Genomic DNA, 16,981 nt, shown 5'->3' on the forward strand with positions numbered 1-16,981 from the left:
ACGGGCCCCGGCGCCAGCCCAACTGCAGGGCTGCCCTTCCCCCTCCACATGCCCCAGTGTCCCCACCCCTCAGCAAGGGCTGTTTGCCCACCCTGGCCAGACTCAGGCTGCAGTGCCAAAGGCTGCACCATCCGAGGCACAGGATGGGCAGGGACTGCAGCAGGGAATGCTCTGGCAGATCCCCACCATGGCACGAGTGTGCATGACTGGACAACCCCCCCTCCAGCCCTGAAGGCAGCAACACAGCTGGCACAGGCTTAGCACTCCCAGCTTGCCCTCAGCCCCAACTTGGCTTTGATCCCATTCAACCTGCTACCAGCTGGGTATGAATCCCTCAGCCCCGCTGCAGAACAAGGTACCCGAGGGTACCCCACCACCCCCATCGTCCCAGGTCCTCCACGGTGCAGTGAATGCCACTGTGGTGGGCAACCACACCCCTGCCCAGCCAAGCTTGGTGCCCTCAGCAGGATGCAGGACCAAGAGTTGTCCCATCCTGGAACAGCTACCCTGTGTTCTGCAGTGAGGTACCCCAGGCACTGTCCTGATGGTCAGGGACAGCTGGCGAAGGCACAAGGCTCACAAACACCCCCAGCACACTGAGACCTCGGACTGGGAGGAGCACGAGCCCAGTCCAAGGCTGGGCACAGGGCAGGGGCTGACGGTGGCAGGGGACTCGTGCCCGCCCCAAGCTGCACAGAGCACAGGAGGCCACGCGAAGCGCGGTGGAAGTGTTTATTTGCTGCTGATCTTCAGCACTAGTTTACAAGGCCATGGCAAATTAAAAAAAAAAAAAAAAAAAAGGTTAGAATAAAAAATCCTGCCCCCCCGCCCCACTCCTGTGAGGCCTCTGCACTGAACCACCCACATACAAAATAATCTACAAGGAGAAAACTATACAGGAGTATTTACACCTCTGATAAATAGACTAATACTGATCCAGACGCCTCCAGACCGTGCGTGGCGATGGGGACAGGACAAGACACAGGCGATTGTGAGGCAGAGAGGTGGGGGCCACAGCCCCCACCCAGCCAGATCCCCACCAGCAGCCATGCCAAGGGCAGGCTCCAGCTCTGGGCGTGCCCCACCCTGGCACCATGCTACCTTGGCACGAGGGCTGTGACACAAGGATGCGCTGGGGCAATGCCACCCAGTGCCCCCACATCCAAGCCACAACCCCCACGGCTGGGTGAGGGCACATCTCTGCCCTGTGTGGCACCACTGCTCAACACAGCGGTGACAGTCCCTACCCTTCGTGCCTCCTGTGTCTGTGGGGACCATTCCAGTGCAGGGGGCGGCTGGGAGGGTCCAAGGCAGCAGCGTGGGACAGACCCAGGCCCGCTACAACGAGGGCTGGGAGCCGTATCTCTGCAGGGCATCCCTGGGGCTGGCACTCTGCACCCCAGCACCTGTGGCACCCCAAAACTGCCAGCTGCTCACCAAGAGCTGCTCCCCCTCCTGACAGGACATCCCAAGAGCGTCTGAACATGGGTGCTGGGGGGACCCAGTGCCATGTGGCCACAGGCTTCCTGGGGGTCAGAGGCAGGGAGGGTGCCCATAGTGCTGAGGCCAGGGCTCCCAGGGGGGCACAGGGGTGCTGTGTTCCAGCTTGAGCCTGTGAAGATGCTGTCCAGCAATGCGGCAGTGATGGGGGGCCAGAAACACTGAGATGCCTGTGCCCCTTCCCTCCCCCCACAGTAAAGAAATGGCGAAGCTGAAGCTGGGCCCTGGGCCTCGAGGGCCAGCCTGCAGCGTGGCCCCTGCCCCACAGGCCCCCATGATGGGGGGACACTTGGTCCGCTACAGGGGCACGCTGGCCTTGCAGGGCCACTCTGGCTGCTAGTGCCTCTTGGTGGAGGAGACCTTCTTCTTCCTGGCAGCCAGCATCTCGTAGAAGGGGTCCCGGCTGATGGCTGCCCTGGCAGGGGAACAAGGGCTGGGGTCAGGCCAAACTGCTGCAGTGATGGGTGTGACCTGCCAGGCCTGGCCTTGGGCAGGTCCCTTTATATCCCTGGGAAAGTTTTCTTCCCCCATCCTTGCAGGATGCCCTGGGAAGCACTGTCCCCTTCGAGGGCAGCAGGTAGGTCCCTGCTGTGCCCCTGCCCCCTCATGCTCCTCCAAGCACTCACTTGATGCACTTGATCCACTCCTCCTTCTCCTCAGGCGTGGGGGCAGAGATGCGATACACGGTGTGGTTCCCCTCCACCACACGCCCATCTGCCTCCGTCTTGCAGGCCTTGATCACCTGGTCCTTGTTGTCAGGGATGTAGAGCTCAAAGCAGTTCTGGGAAGGAGAGACCACTCAGAGACAGCCCCCACTTCCAAAGGGGACCCCAGACTGGGAGGGAAAAGGCAGAGCTACGCACCCCTGGCACAGCCACCCTGGCATGGCAGAGAGGGACAGACCCATTGTGATGGTCACCCCCTGGCCCCCATGTGCCCCTGCGGTGACCAGCCCCAGATCTGCACCCAGCCACTGTGATGGTCAAGGCAGTGACCACTCTGGGGCCCCCTGTCTCTCCTCAGGACATTTCAGGGTCCTGAAACACCTCCCAGCTTCTTCTGCCCAAGCCAAAGCTGCCCCCAAACCCCAGAGGACACTGCCACAGCACTCACGGGCTTCTTTGAGTCCTCCACCTCACGGATGCTCAGGTTCTCCAGGGGGATGATACCACGGGGCTCCTTATCCTGGAGCGGCCAAGCAGAAGTTTAGCAGTGGGGTGGACACCCCCAGTCCAGCCCCCTCCCTGCCCCAGCTCAGCTCACCCTGCACGGAGCCCACTCACCGTTGTGTACTCGAAGTAGTAAAGGCAGTTGTCGGTCAGGATGAACCAGCGCCGCTTCCACGTCTTCACCCTGCCTCCTGGGAGCAGAGAGGGACAGTCGGGCACAGCCCTGCAGAGCACAGCCGGGCACACGGCAGCTCGGCAGCGCGGGAGCCGCATGGACACACAGGCTCCAGCAGCAGCACAGGGCCCGGGCAGACACACAGAGCCAAGCAGAGCCAGGCAGCGGCGGGCAGCAGCAGCAGGCAGCACACACCGCACCGAGCCAGAGCCAGAGCAGGAAGCGGACGGATGAGGATGGAGGCGAGGGCGGGAGTGCCAGGCTGGGAGTGCTGTGGCCGTTCCCACCCAAACACAGATTCAGCACAGCTAGAGGAAACTGCGGCCAGGCACCTCCCTGGGAGGACACAGAGACTTTCTGTCCACACTGACCATGGTCCCCCTCGTCCTGGAGCCCAGGCAAGGCAGGACCCAAGGCCATGGCCGAGCTCCACAGCTGCCACCACAGTGGGAGAAGCTGGTCCCTGGGCATACGCCCCGCTCACCCCCGGGCCCAGCTCCCCTCCACCGCAGCCATTGCAGCAGTGCTGAATGCGGGACGAGCACCCACCCTTGCAGGCTGGATCCAGCATGGATACAAGGAGCCACGGTGTACACTCGGGGTCCAGCTCCTCTCCTTCCCCTGCCAGGAAGGCCCTGTGGCCCCTGCTCCCCTGGGCCAGCTGGCAGCCCACCCCTGTCCCTGCCCCACAGCAGTTCTGAGGGCCAGCACCACTGCTCCCAGACACCTCGGGGTGCAGGCATTGGAGCAGTGCTGGTGCACTCCTGGGGACTGCTGTGAGCCCTTAGCACAGCACAGGGTACCACGCAGACAGATCCTGCCTGCTCCCATCCAGTTCCATGCACTTGGCACACCCTAACCACCCGTGCACAGGCTGGGGCCCCTCTCGAGGAGACCCCAAGCCTGTCCCCATCCCTTGTGGCACCGGAGGCGAAGACCCATTGGCCAGGCTGAGCTGTCTGCGGACATGGCGATGCACAGCCGGGCAGGTGGCAAGGTGCCACTGTGGCCCCGTCCTCCACCGGGGTGGCAGAGGGGGCCGCAGGCCTTGGGGAGCGTGCGGCATCGGCAGGGCCGGCACCCCACATCCCTGCCTGGAGGTGGAGAGGGGCTGTCCTGCAGCAGGCGAGGTCCCTGGGCGGTGTGGGGTTAGCAGCAGCAGCAGCAGCAATGAGACTCATCACCAGCAATTAAAAACGCAAAGGAACGAAGCCCCAGCAGTGTGAGCAGAGCAGGGAAGAGGGGTACGTACCTCCTGGAGTTGGGGGCAAGGAAAGGAAGAGCCAAAATCATGGAAACATATAAATGAGGGAGAAAAGAAAATTAAAAAAAAAAAAAAAAGGGAAAAAAATAAAAAGAGGAACCCCAAAGCCCCCCCTTGCCCTGCAGGTCAGTGGGGCCGGGCTGCAGCAGGGAAGCTGTGAGGGGTTGGGCCAGCGGCAGGGCCGTGGGGGCTTGACTGCCCTGGCTCACTGTGGCTCTGTGGGATGGGGCTCCTTGGCTGCTGGGCACAGGGCCTGGTTCCATCCACCCCATGGCTGACCGGCAGGGTCCTTGCCTGCCCCCCATGGGGTCCATGGCCACTTTGCTGCCTCTCTGCCACCCCACTCGTGGTGCCAACCTGAACTTGGGTGCACAGGGCCCCTCCAGTCAGGGACAGGAGAGCCTGGGGCTGTCCTGCGTTCCCCCAGCCCAGGGAAGGGAGCTCTCTCCTCCCAAGGGGATGGCCATGTACCAGGAGTTCTGACCCCAGCCAGAACCCCGGGGAAACGCCCCACTGGACCTGATCCTGCCAGCACCCATCCCCCCTCGCTAAACCCAGGCAGAGGATTCCCCAGAGGTGCCAAGAAGAGAAGCCACAGGAGCCAGGGCGTGGAGGGCTCCGGCTGTGGAGCCGGGCGGTGCAGCAGGGATGCCATGCATGCTGCCTGCATGTGGAGCCGGGATGCGGAGGTGATAATGCTGTGAGAAGGTGAGGCAGGGGCTGTCTGTGGTATGGAGGGGGGACACACGCAGCCTGGGGCAGCTCGCCGCTCACTCCCGGGGCCTGCTCCGACACACCCTGCTGTGACTCAGCGACCTGAAGGGCCTCGAGGTCTCTGTGCTCTGACACCAGACCCTGGTACCAGCTCTGCACCCCAGGGGCTTGCCCAGCCTAGAGGCAGAATCCCCCAGGACACCCACCCAGCCGCTCTGCAGGGCCTCATCAGCTCTGAGTCTGCTCCCGCTGCCCAGCCAAGGGAAGATGGAGGGCTGGATGTACAGATGCCTTTCCTATGAAGGCTGTGCCTCTCTGCAGCCTCATCAAGCTCTGAAGAGCCAGGCCAGCAGAAGAGGTGTGGGAAGCCCAGGGGCATTGTGCCCTGGGGACAGCCTGCCCTCCCTTGCTGCTGGCACTCACCGAGCTTCAGGAGCCAGCCCTCCCGGTCGGGGTTGAAGAAGGTGTGGGTGAGGTCGTTGCCATCATCCTCAGGGATTTTGAAGGGCTCATTCTTGATGCTCTCGTACAGATTCTAGTACAGTGATACGGAATCAGCTGTGCTCTGCCCTGGAGCCCTGTGGTGGGCCCTGCTCTGGGCCAGCTTTGCAGCCCTGGCCCTGGCCCTTCCACACCCTGGCCCTCACCTGGAGCAGCTCCTCAGGCAGGTCCCCTCCATCATTGATGCCGCGGTTCATGGCGATGAATCGCTCTGCCGTGGGCTTGTCCTTCACGTTGGGATTGTGCAGGCTCGTGTTCAGCATGATGATGGCAAAGGACAGCACGTAGCAGGTGTCTGCAGGGGCAGAGGGGAAAGTCAACTGTGGGGCAGGATGCCAGGGAGACCATCTGGGATGGGTGCTCACCTGTGGACTGGAAGACACCAGGGTTGCACTGGCAGTACCGCTGGGCAAAGGCCTCCATCATCCGGTCAATCTTCTGCGCCTCCCCCGGCAGCCGGAAGCTCCACAGGAACTGCCTGTGGAGAGAGAGCGAGTCGTGGCGCTGATTTGGGGGCTCCATGGTCCCCCACCACCCCCAATGGACCACGCTCAGCTCCCAGCCCTTACTCACCGCAGGGCCTGCACAAGGTTGAGGTCAGTGAATTCATGCAGCTCCACGAAGGCATGCAGGACTTGGATGTTGAACTCATCCCTGTGGGAACAAAGCCAGAGCACGAGGGATGCATGATCAGCAATCCTGTGACTGCTGAGTGGCTCCACTGTCCCTGCCCTACTCCAGACTCTACTCATTCATGGGGGAAAGCTGCAGCTGCCCCCTGCTTGAGCCCTGGTCTGGTCTGCACAAATCAGCCACTTGCAAGTGCCAGCCGTGAATTGAATCCCCCCAGCACCCCAGGTACCCCCACGCGGCTGCCCTGTGAGCTCAGCGCTGCAGCGTCAGATCTCTCAGGTGGCAGGACAGGAGCCCAGAACACCCCCAGGAAACCTGAGCCCAGAGCACCTCTCGCCCAGGTAGTCGCCAATGGCTGTCTTGTTGAGGCCCTCTCCCTTGTACAGGAACTGAGCGATGTCCTCGCATGTGTTCTTCAGCAGGTCGTTCTCGATCAGGAACTGGATTCCCTGGAGTGGTGCAAGAGAGGTGTTTCGAGGTCTGTGTCTGCCCCCGCCAGCCTGCCCCCTGACTGTCAGTCCCTGCCCCGGCTGCTGGCTCTGCCCCAGCGCCGGGAACCTAGACTGGGAGGTGGCAGAGCCCTGCACACCCCCAGAGGCTGGTAACCAGCCCTGCTCCCCATCCCACACTACCTTCTTGGGATCCATGTTGAACTTCTTCCTGCCCATGGCCACCTGCTTGTTCCTCTGCATGTTTTTCCTGCAAGGCATGAAGCAGCTCTGAGCATCCAGCAGGGCCCCACTGCCTCTGTCCAGCCCCTGGGGCAGTGCACTGTGGGGAGGATCAGCCTGGACCGAGGAGAGCCAGTCCCCCATGCTGGACCCATGCAGGGCAAAGCCAACACACTGCTCTGTGTCTGCCCCACGCCATGGCCTGGGGCTGCCCTCGGCCTGTCAGGCCCCAGAACAGAGCGGGGCTGCCGTACCGCATCCTTGGGGGTCACCCTGAGCAGAGGGGGTGCAGGCACAGCATCTGTCAGGTCACTCAGACACGGAGAGGCTTGGGCAGGCTGGCTGTGGCAGGGCTCTGGGGAGAGCGGTGGGGCTGGCAGAAGGGGACAGTCTTCATGCCCCAGTGGGTAACTGGGAATGGTGCTGGGAGTCCGCTCCCACCGGCTGCCGGGACTCCCCTAATCCTGGCTGGCACTGACTGCACCAGCTCAGAATAACAAAACCCGCCCGTGGCTGTGGCCAGACAGAGGGGCTGGGGCTTGGAAAAATAGACCTGGGAGCAGCAGATCAGCCTGGGATCCCGCTCCCAGGAGCTCAGAGAGCCTGGGAAAGCTGCTCACACCAGTACTCGTGGGCCAGGGCTCAGCTGCCCTTGGCTCCTGCACAGCGTAGGCGAGCCCGAGGGGGCTCCATGGCGCTGGGGACTCACCTCTCCTCCGTGGAGCCCAGGTTCTCAATCTCATTCGTCACTTCTGCTATCTCATCCTTCAGGCGCTGTGGGGAGAGGGGGCACTGAGACAAGGAGGTGCCTCCCCCACAAACCCCCCAGCCCCCAGCCCTGGAGACAACCCCATTCCCCCAAGAGGCCCTGCAGCCCCTCCTTCCTTCCCTCCCTTCTTCCCCCCACCCCCAAGCGCTGCCCAGGGGCTGAACCCGCTCGGAGGGCACTGGTGGTGGGGCTGGCTGCTCCCTGCGGCTAATCCCTGCAGCATTGCCGTGTTCCCAGCATGCAGGAAGGAAGAGATTCGGAGGTTAACAAAATTACCCCTAATCCCTTCAGATCATGCCCAGCATATGGCAGTAATTAGCCTCTGCTGCCTTAATCAGGGACACGACTGACAGTGTCCCAGATGAGCCCCGACCTCACAGGCACTTGCCAGGGCAGTGGCCTGGCCCAGAGACATGGTCACTGCCCGTGCCAGCCAAGGGCTGGCACAGACACTGGTGCCCCAGGGAATGGCACAACTGCACAGCCTGGAGCTCTGCAGGGCACAGGAAAAGACATGGCTGCTTTGGCAGGGCAAGGATGGCTGGCTGCCACTTGGGATCACACCCCAGCTGGGACCCTCTCCCTGTCCCCAGAGCCCCTCGGAGGCAGAGCTGTGGGGCAGCAACACGAGGGATCCTGGATGGGGCTCCAGGGACCCTGCTAGTGACGTGGGCAGGGACACTGTCCCCTGCCACCCAGACTGCTGTCTCTGGGACAGGGGGATTGTGTGGGCCCCTTGGCATCACACCTGTATGTCAGCCAGCAGCTCCTGCTTTCGGCGGCGGATGTTCTCCAGCTCCTGGCACTCCTCTGGGGTCAGGTCACTGGGCACTGAGCAGAGACACGATCAGGTCAGCATGTGTGGTCCTGGGAATCAGGCCCACCAGGCTCCTGGTGATGAGCCAGCTCCCAGCCAGCAGATGTGGGCTGGGTGGAGGCAGAACGTGGAGGTGCCAGGTAGCAGGAGGAGCTGGGCTGGCAAGCAGCATTGCAAGCCCCACACAGAGGCCAAGTGGCACCAATGGCATGAAAGGAATTTGAGGGCCAGGGCATCTGCTCATTCAAACTATGGCAGCTGCAGAGTGAGAACCAACACGGCCCCGGATCACCTCCAGAAGCACTGCTTCTGCCAGCCCTGGCCCTGCTGCTCCCCCAGGTGCCATTTCACTCTGCTCTACCCCAACCGGGCTTCAGTGGGTGCCCATTCTGGTCCGTGCCATGGCTGGGCAGCTCTGCTGTGCCTTGCAGCACAGGCTCCACATCGACCTGCAGCCCTGCAGGTTGTTCTGCTGCATCAGGTCAGCCCCAAACATAAACCAGTTCCTGGCCATCCTTGCAGCTCCCTCTACAGCAGATTCACTATTCTGGGGCAGAGCCTGGAGCTGGTGCATCCTCCAGACAGATCTCACCTGCACACCGTGACATCTACACCTTGCTGTCACCCTGGGGAGCCAGACACCCCCTCTCCAACACCATCTCTGAGGCTCGAGCCCAGGGCCGCCACATGGTCCCCTTGCTCCAGGAACATTCCTAGTGCTCCTTGGCACGTGACCTCCTTGCTTCACGGTGACAAGGTATCCCATTCCTGTTCTCTCCAGTCCCCAAGGTCACCTGCCCCTTTCAAGAGTGCTCTGAGCCCTCCTACTATGCCCATGCCTCCCACCTCTGCCAGTGGGTTCTGTGTGTTGTACCAAGGTCGCCCGCAAGGACACCAAAGCACCATCCCTCTAGAGCGCTGTCCCCAAGGGAGGTGGCAGCAGGATCTGCCAGCTCAGCTCTTGTGTCACCCCCACCACCCGCCCTGGGGTGCTGGGAACAGGTTGTCTGTAGGGCTGTCACCATCCTCCCCTGCCCCAAGCATTACCCTTTGACCCACTGAGGTCCCATGTGCCACCATGTACACACAGGCTCCCAGCCACCGCTGCCACCAGCCCAGACTCACCAGAGTGTTCCCAGCGCAGTCACTGCCCCATGCCACTGCCCAGACACCACGTGCCTTTGGACCAGCACCGTCCTCAGCTGTGCATCGATTCTCCCCACAGTGCTGCTGCCTTAGTGGGAGCTCCCTGGGTGACAGCGACCCTGCACCCTGAATCTCTGAGCTCAGCACTTCCCCGGCTCTGCTCTGGGGTCTGACAAGCTTCCTCCTTCACAACTCCTTGTTGCCAAGGCTGAGGCGCCTCGGCTTGCGACACTGTCCCTCAGACACGATGCCAACACTTCCCAATACTTTCAGTCTCCCATGTCAGGAAGCCTGAACCAGACAAGTCGGCTCGTGGCACCAGGTTAAAAGTTACTTACAGTACCAGAGCTGTGCTGATGCATCCCAGCCCCTTCCACATGCCCCAGCGCCATTCCCACTGGCACCAGCCCCACACTGCCAGGCCCCAAGGCTCCCAGCAAGCCCATGCTTGCTGCAGGAGGGATGAGCTGCGTCACACCCCCATAAGACACAGAAACCCCCCAAACCCCTGGGCTGCTGCATGCGCCAAAGGACCCTCCTGCCTAGCTGCAGGACCCTCTTGTCCAGCTGCCGGACCCCCCCACCTGGCCGCAGGGAAAGTCAAATTCGTGCTAGGGCTGGAGCTGGCCTCAGCTCTGCCTCTTCCTGCCCACCTGGGAGTGGGTAGGGGTTCCAGCGGGGGTCCCGGTGGCCCCGGGATAGGCGTGGTGCAGGACGAGACACTGCAGGGCAGCAGGGACGGCGGTGGGGCTGTTCCAGAGCCCCGGAAGGTCCCTCCCCGGTGGAGGCTGAGCACTCGTGACAAGCAGCCCAGCCATGTCAGCAGCAGCCAGAGGAAGAGAAACCCCAGACGCAGGAGCTTTTCTGGGGAAGGAAGGCGGCATTAACCCTTCGCTGGCTCTGCACAGCAACTGCCCTGTAGAGCCCCAGTGAGCCTGGCCGCAGGCAGAGCAGTGCCGGGGGCGGGAGGCTGGAACAGACGCTTCCCCTGGCTTCAGCCTGGCACAGAAGTCACACAGCGACCCACCACACTGCGGGATCCCAGCACGGTTGATCCCAGCGCCTCCCCACCTGCACAGGAAGCTGGGGGTTCCCACAGCTCCTGCAGGAACCTGCCCACGGGCGGCAAGGGCCGCCAGCAGGATTCGTCCGTCTGTCTCGGGCTCTGGGCTCACTGGGGCCTCGGAAGCAGTCGCGGTACATGCCCCCTCCGCACCTCGCCCAGGCAAGGCCCCGCGGCGCAGGGCCCTGCTTGCCCCGTCCCCTGTCCTACCGCTGCCCGGGGCCCGCAGCAGGGCTGGCGGCAGGGAAACGGGGCAGACACGGAGCCACCGCCCCCCCTCCCCGGCCCTCCGCGCCCCGGCCCGGCTCACCGTTGCCCTCTGCCCTGAGCACCATCCTGCCAGGGTCTTCCCCCGGCCCCGCTGGCCGTGCCCGAGCTGCCAGGGGCTCTGCAGCAGCGCTGCCGTGCCGGGTGCGGACACCTGCACCCCCGGTGCTTCCGCGGTGACTCAGGGCCGCGGTACCAACGAGTTCCGGGGCCTCTTGGGCGTCACCGCGGCCTCGCCGAGAGCCAGGACCAGCAACACCCTGTTCCTGCCGCCATGAGCCAGAGCCGCCAGCACCTTAACGCCTGTGCTCCCGGCTGGGTGGGAAATGGGGCTCCAGGGCCCTGCTCCCCTTCCTTGGCTCAGGGCCGGTGGACGCGATGTGCTGGGGTCCCAGCCAGGCAGGCCCTGGGCTGGCCCAGCCCTTCCTTCCTCGGGGCCTGCCAGGACACTCGACCGGGTACATCTTGAGCTCACTGCGCAGTGCCGGGGTCCCCACCCTTCCCCTCCAGCAGCTGGGCCCCCACACGCCAGCAGACCCCCAGCCCTGCAGCTCCCCCCATCTCTGCCAGACCTCCCCACTGCAGGTCCAGGGCCTGTGCTGGCTGTGGGGACCACTGGTGCCTGCTCCCCTCCATGGCATCTCCCACAGCTGGCTGGGACAAGAACTGGGATCAGGAGAAGGGCTAGGAGCCATGCCAGTCCCCACGGGATGTTGCTCCCCACTGTCTCACCCCCTTACTACGGGGTGTCTGTAGGGACCCCATTGCTCCGTGCAGGACCCCCGTGTGGAGGGTCCGGGCACTGCGGGGCCGTGCGCGCAGCAGGAACGACCCCAGCACGTCCCTGCCCCCATCAGTCGCCTGGAGAGGCTGTGTCAGCCTCGGCTGCTTTGACTCAGCTAAATCCTGCTCAGCAGCACGAGATGGAGACACGGCACCCAGAATGACAGCTACGGAGTAAGGGAGAGTGGGCTTCAGAAGCCTCGGGGTGTCCTTTGGTCCCCTGAGCTGCAGCAGCAGCTGCCAGCCCTGCTGCCGGCCCACGCTGTACCACACCAGAGGGGCAACAGCCCTGGGGTCAGGCAGACCACGGGGATGAGCCCAGGGTCTCTGCATGCTGCTTGCGGGTGCCGCTACCCACTGGTGCCCTTGGTGGGGTCCCATGGGGCCCCCAGAAACATCCTGCCTGTCTCCTCATACCACATCCTGTTTTCACCATGGCCGCGTGCGCACCCTGGGTTACGTCAGCCCCATCCTTCCCCACCGACAGCTGAGGTGCATCAGGAGGAGGGTTTCGGAGGCAGCTCCAGGACAGGCCCCCCTAGGCTGCTGAACCCTGCGCCCAGAACACTCTCCTGCTTTTGTGCAGCCCTCCCCATCACGCCATCAGCCCCGCTTCCCTGACCCAGAGCCCATCAGGGAACTCCCTCTACAGCCACTGCCTCGCTCCTAGTGGCTTGAGGCTCCACCATTCCCACACACAGACCCCCAGCCTCTGGCATGGCTGGGTGAGCACTGGCTCAACCATGTCCACAGGCACTGTGCAGGTGCAAGGAATGCAGCCAGGCAGGCATCTCACCTGCTCTCGGCACTGCTTACGGTGCCAGGCCTTGAGAGGAGCAGAGCCCCAGCTGCTCGGCCACAGGGCTGGCTGAGGAGGTCCCGCAACCCCCTGCCCCACTGTGCAGCCCCCCTGCTGGGCAGGAACCAGCAGACAGCAGCAGCTCACACAGGGGGCTGACCTTCAGCACATCCACAACGCAGCAGGAGCTGGGCTTTCCCACACAAAATTCCCTTTGGAGAGTGCCACCCTCCCCTCTGTAGCCACAGGCACTTGTGAGCGCTCACACATCCTCTGGGGGAGGGCAGGACATGCCATGGCCATGCTGCACTGCCTGCAACCTCCCAGCCGCCATCACTGGCTCCTGAACAACCCCGTCCCAGCGCCACACCAGCTCCAGCACAGGGCAATGCCAGGCAAGGGGCCCGGTGCCCGTCCATCCTGCAGGGGCTCAGTGCTTGTAGAGGCCGGAGCCTGGGAAGGCCGGCAGAGGAAGGAGGCGGTGAGACAGCGAGGACACTTTGTGCTGCTGTCAGCAGGAGCCATATGGAGCCGGAGCCATATGGAGCCGGAGCCATGGGCACCGCCATGTCTACTGGGGGATGGGAACCCCGCGGCACAGAGGGGAGGGGGGCACGCAGTGCCTACCTGCCTTGGCAGCCACCGAGGGGCAGAGGAATGCCTGGAAACTGGAGGCGCAGAGCTCGCTGACTGTCCCCATGCTGCGGGGGTCCCATGCAGGATGCCACCAGCTCCAGGAAGGCAAGGCAGGGACAGGCAGAGGTCAGGCAGGAGCAGACAGAGGCCAGGCAGGTGCACGTGGCTGAGCAGTGGGCTCCCCCGTACTAAGCAGGTACCCAGTACCTGGGGCAGCTCCTCAGTACTGTGGGGCAGGGTGCAAGCAGGGGAGCCGGAGCACTCGCGGTTCTGGCTGGAGCTGGCTCTGGTAGGGGAGCTCCAGCCGCAGAAGCCCACGCGCCAGCCCCAGCCAATCCTCGCCGCACCGGCACACCAGTCCGTGCCACTGCCGGAGCCCCAGCGGGCGGCTCAAAGCCACTCAGAGGACGAGGAGTTTAGGAACTCCCCAGCAGCCCCCCTGCCCAGGCTGCTTGCCCCCCGGCAGTCCCCTTGCCCCCGCGGGGGGCCGGCAGCGGGGTATTTTTAGAGTGGTTTTATCCCTCCGTATTAGAGCATTAAGCATCAGGAGCTGGCGGTCGCGTAGCAACGAGCGCTGCATGCGGGAAGGTGCACCCGGAGAAGCGCGGCGGTGCGAGCGTGGGGGTGCCCCCACGGCCCCCGCTCCTGGGGCGCAGGGCCTGGGTCCCAACCCTGACCCAGCCTGACAGGCTCAGCCAGCCAGCACGAGCAGACAGCAAGCCCTGGTCATGCCCCAGAGAAACTGCCCTCTCTGCTGTGGCCCTGGTGTGTGGGGGGCTCCTGCAGCAGGAACCGAGGGGTCTTGTCCTGGGATCCCAGGCTGGGGGACAGCTGTGGAGCTGGGGAAATGCGCAACCCTCCCACCCTCCAACCCCACAGGCGCCGAGCAAACCCAAACCGGACTGACAGCTCCTTTCCTCAAAGCAGGAGTGATCTTGAGCACAGGGCATGGTCATGAGTAACAAACCCCAGGGCCTGTCAGGGCAGGAGCAGCTCGACAGCTCTGCTCACCCAACCCCTGGGATCGCTGAGCCAGGAGTAACTTGAGCGGGGCAGGCAGAAGCCCAGATGGGGTGGGCAGTGGGGAAGGGCACCCTGGCAGGCAGGAGCAGTCCCTGATCCTGGGAGCAGTGTGACTGCAGAGAGGAGGAGAGACAGTGGAGAAGGGCAGCTGATGGGGCTGCGAGGGCAGCCAGGCACTCACTGCTGTGACTGACCTTCTGCTTTCAACACCACTTCCCTTTTCCTGGGGGACCAGAGCAGTGGTTGCTACATCACCGGGAGGCAAAAGGGCAGCGAAGGGAGCTGGGGGCACAGGGGAGGCTGAGCTGGGCATGTGCTGTACTGGTCTGGGCCTGGACTGGCATCTGGAGAACCCCCGGTGTGACACAGGCACGGGGGTGCTCTGACTGGGATGAGGCAGGGCCAGGTGGCATCTCCCACACAGAGTGACCCGGATGCCTGGCTCTGTCCTTGCACCCTGTCCGGGTGAGGTGGGGCGTTTACAAACCATAGCCACAGCCCTGACACGATTGCAAGTGTCAGCAGCAGGGCTCATTGTTCTCTGCCCCAAAACCTCAGGAGAGGAACTGGACAACTGCCTCTGCCTGAGCCCCTGGCTCTGCTCTCCAAGCCTGGTGCTACCCCTTGCACTATCTCTCTGCCTTTGACCCGGGAATCCACTCCTGAGCTCTGTGGAAGAGTTGCTCCCCAAGCTGGGCCCAGCAACTTGCCCAGGCTCACCCCACACTGTGCAAGGAAAGGGGCTGGGGCATCAGCAGCAGCTCCCCCAGCAGTGTTCCCTGGCACAGAGGGGCATGCCATGGTACCAGGATGCCTCCGAAACAGCTAAGCCTGTCCCAAAGGGCTGTCAGCACCCGCTGGCAAAACAGGACTTTGCAGCCTGGTGGCAAGGAGGGCAGGGACTACCCGGGTGAGCCAGCCTGCTGCAACCTGGCAGCCCACCCTCCTCTCAGCCCACCCTCCTCTGGGGATCCCCCACACCTTGCTCAGCCCACCCTGCCATCACACACCCATCCTGCCCCAGACAGCGAGGCCCCCCCAGGCACAAGCTGCTTTGCTACAGGCTGCATCAACCCTGCTTAGAGAAATCCCTTAATCCCCAGGCCAGAGTCAGCGGTAATCCCCTGGGTGCAGCAGGATTACCAGCACTGCCCACTCCCCCTCTCCCTGGGGCCAGGCCTGAGCCGTGACAGGGCCCAGCTCAGGACACGGTGCTAGGACGGGACTGTGCTCCCCACATCCTCTCACCGGTGCTACAGCTTGGCAAGGCAGGAGCAGCCAGGACGGTTCCCTGCCAAGATACCTCCTCCCCACGGTCCAGAGGCGCTTGACCCACACCACTGCTCTCGGTCAGTTCCGGTCTGGGATGGGTTCAGTCTTGCCGCTGTCCCCAGGGTGAGATGCTGGGAAGGGGGTGGGAGTGCAGCCCCACACCCTGGCAGGAGCAGGGGGAGCACACATCTGTGCTGCCAGCTGCTTGCCCCGGGATTTGGTCTCTGCTGAGGCAGACGGCTGAAGAGAGGCCATGAGCCGTGGGGCAGACACTGGCGTCAGCACAATCCCACCAGAAAGAGAATCCCCGTCGGCTCCCACCATGCTACAGCCTCGGCAGAATGTCCTTTGCTAAACCAACTCAGCGTAGGGGCTTCAGGGCAGCTATGGGTTGTGCTGCGCTCAGCACAGGAACAGTGGCGGGGGTTGGAGGTGGCTGTGCCACTCCCTGCATCCCCCACGGCGGGATGAGCGGGTCATTTCTGAAGCTGACAGATGACCCGGGATGTCTTCCAGGTGATTCTGAGTAGCAACGAGAGGCTGCTCACAGCGCTCTCCTGCTAATGGGTTGTATCTGACAACACCCGAGCCAGGCCGCAGCCGCTGGCACCTTCCTTATCTTACACACTGAAGTCCTCGCAGCCAAGCACAGTCATTTCTGGGGTGGAACAGCAGCTCCTCATCGGCTGCGTCGCACAGCTGGGCAGGAAACCGACCCGTGAACCAGCACTGCCGGCAGTGGCACTTCGCTGGCACCAGCTGCTCCCAGGAAGAATGGTCACCAGCACGGCTCCAGCACTGGGGCCGTAGCCTCAGATCTCACCCAGATTCCAGTCTCCCCTCAGCAAAGACCCCGCTCAAGGCAAAACCACCGGCCTGGGACAGAGCAGGCACAGGCAGGGTCTCCCTGCACAGTCCCGGTCTTCATCACCGGGAGGGAACGCTCTGCGGGCACGGAGGACGGAGGGAAGCGGGAGGAAAATGAAAATGCACGGGCACGAGAGGGGAGATCTTGCAACCCCTGAGCCACCACGGCCCGCCCTGGGAGCGGGTCAAGGGCATACGCCGGGGGCTCCCGAACCCGGGGGGTTGTGACATTCAGCAGGCGCCATCGAGGCGAACCTGTCCTGAGCTCTGCGGGGCCGGGACTCGGCAGTGCCGTGGGAGCACCTGAGCAAAGTGCGAGCGGAAGGTGTGCGGGCAGCGAGTCACGGAGCTCGCACGGCAGTGCCGGCGCTCCGGGGAGGGCAGCCCCGCAGCTCGCCCGCCCCCCGCGCTGCCGGCAGGCACCAGGGGCCAGTTCCTCCGGCGCTTCCTCCGCCGCCGCACGCACGATGCCGCGAAGGCCGCGGCCGCTCTGTCACTTGCGGGCGCAGGTCCCGCCGCCGCCAAGTCCCCGCCCGTCCGGGAGCCACCGCCCCCGGTCCCGCACCTGGGAGCGGCCCGGCCCGAACGCGCCCGCCCGGGAGAATCGCCCCCGCCCACCGCGGACCACGGACTACCCCGGCGCCTCGTCCCGGGCCAGGTGGGTGTCCCAGAGCCCCCCCGCCCGCCCCCGGCCCGCACTGACCGCAGCCGCCGCCCTCCTCCTCCTCCATCCCGCCGCCGCCGCCGCTCCAGCCCCGCCCGCGTGACGAGCGCGCCGCAGCCGCCACGGCCGGCACCACGTGACACGGGAGGGGCGGAGCCGCGCCGGCCCCGCCCCCGCGCGGTGCCCCCCCCGCGCCGGTGCCCCCCCCCCCCCCGCTCGCCCCTCGCGGTCGCAGCCGAGCACGGCCC

At 64.2% G+C, this 16,981-nt stretch overlaps 1 protein-coding gene across 6 annotated transcripts; it reads right to left on the bottom strand.

Annotated features, from left to right (window-relative positions):
* Positions 1-719: 719 nt before the first annotated feature.
* On the bottom strand, positions 720-16,807 carry CYTH1 (cytohesin 1). 6 transcript variants are annotated; one of them, XM_048323767.1, is made up of 13 exons: positions 16,773-16,807; positions 8,145-8,227; positions 7,337-7,401; positions 6,589-6,655; positions 6,287-6,405; positions 5,897-5,977; positions 5,689-5,801; positions 5,470-5,618; positions 5,245-5,357; positions 2,784-2,862; positions 2,614-2,685; positions 2,127-2,281; positions 720-1,915 (listed from the first exon to the last, which is right to left on the bottom strand). In XM_048323767.1, exons 1-13 carry the CDS (start codon positions 16,798-16,800, stop codon positions 1,837-1,839), a joined length of 1,203 nt encoding a protein of 400 aa, XP_048179724.1. In that variant the 5' UTR covers positions 16,801-16,807; the 3' UTR covers positions 720-1,836. The 6 variants fall into 6 exon arrangements, with proteins under 6 accessions (XP_048179724.1, XP_048179721.1, XP_048179722.1 ...); XM_048323764.1 differs by lacking the exon at positions 16,773-16,807 and adding an exon at positions 12,899-14,884 and having other exon boundaries at positions 5,689-5,804; positions 5,900-5,977; XM_048323765.1 differs by lacking the exon at positions 16,773-16,807 and adding an exon at positions 12,899-14,883 and having other exon boundaries at positions 2,784-2,860; positions 5,246-5,357.
* Positions 16,808-16,981: the final 174 nt, after the last annotated feature.

Source organism: Corvus hawaiiensis, chromosome 19 (genome assembly GCF_020740725.1).
Source record: "Corvus hawaiiensis isolate bCorHaw1 chromosome 19, bCorHaw1.pri.cur, whole genome shotgun sequence".
NCBI classification, from domain to species: domain Eukaryota; kingdom Metazoa; phylum Chordata; class Aves; order Passeriformes; family Corvidae; genus Corvus; species Corvus hawaiiensis.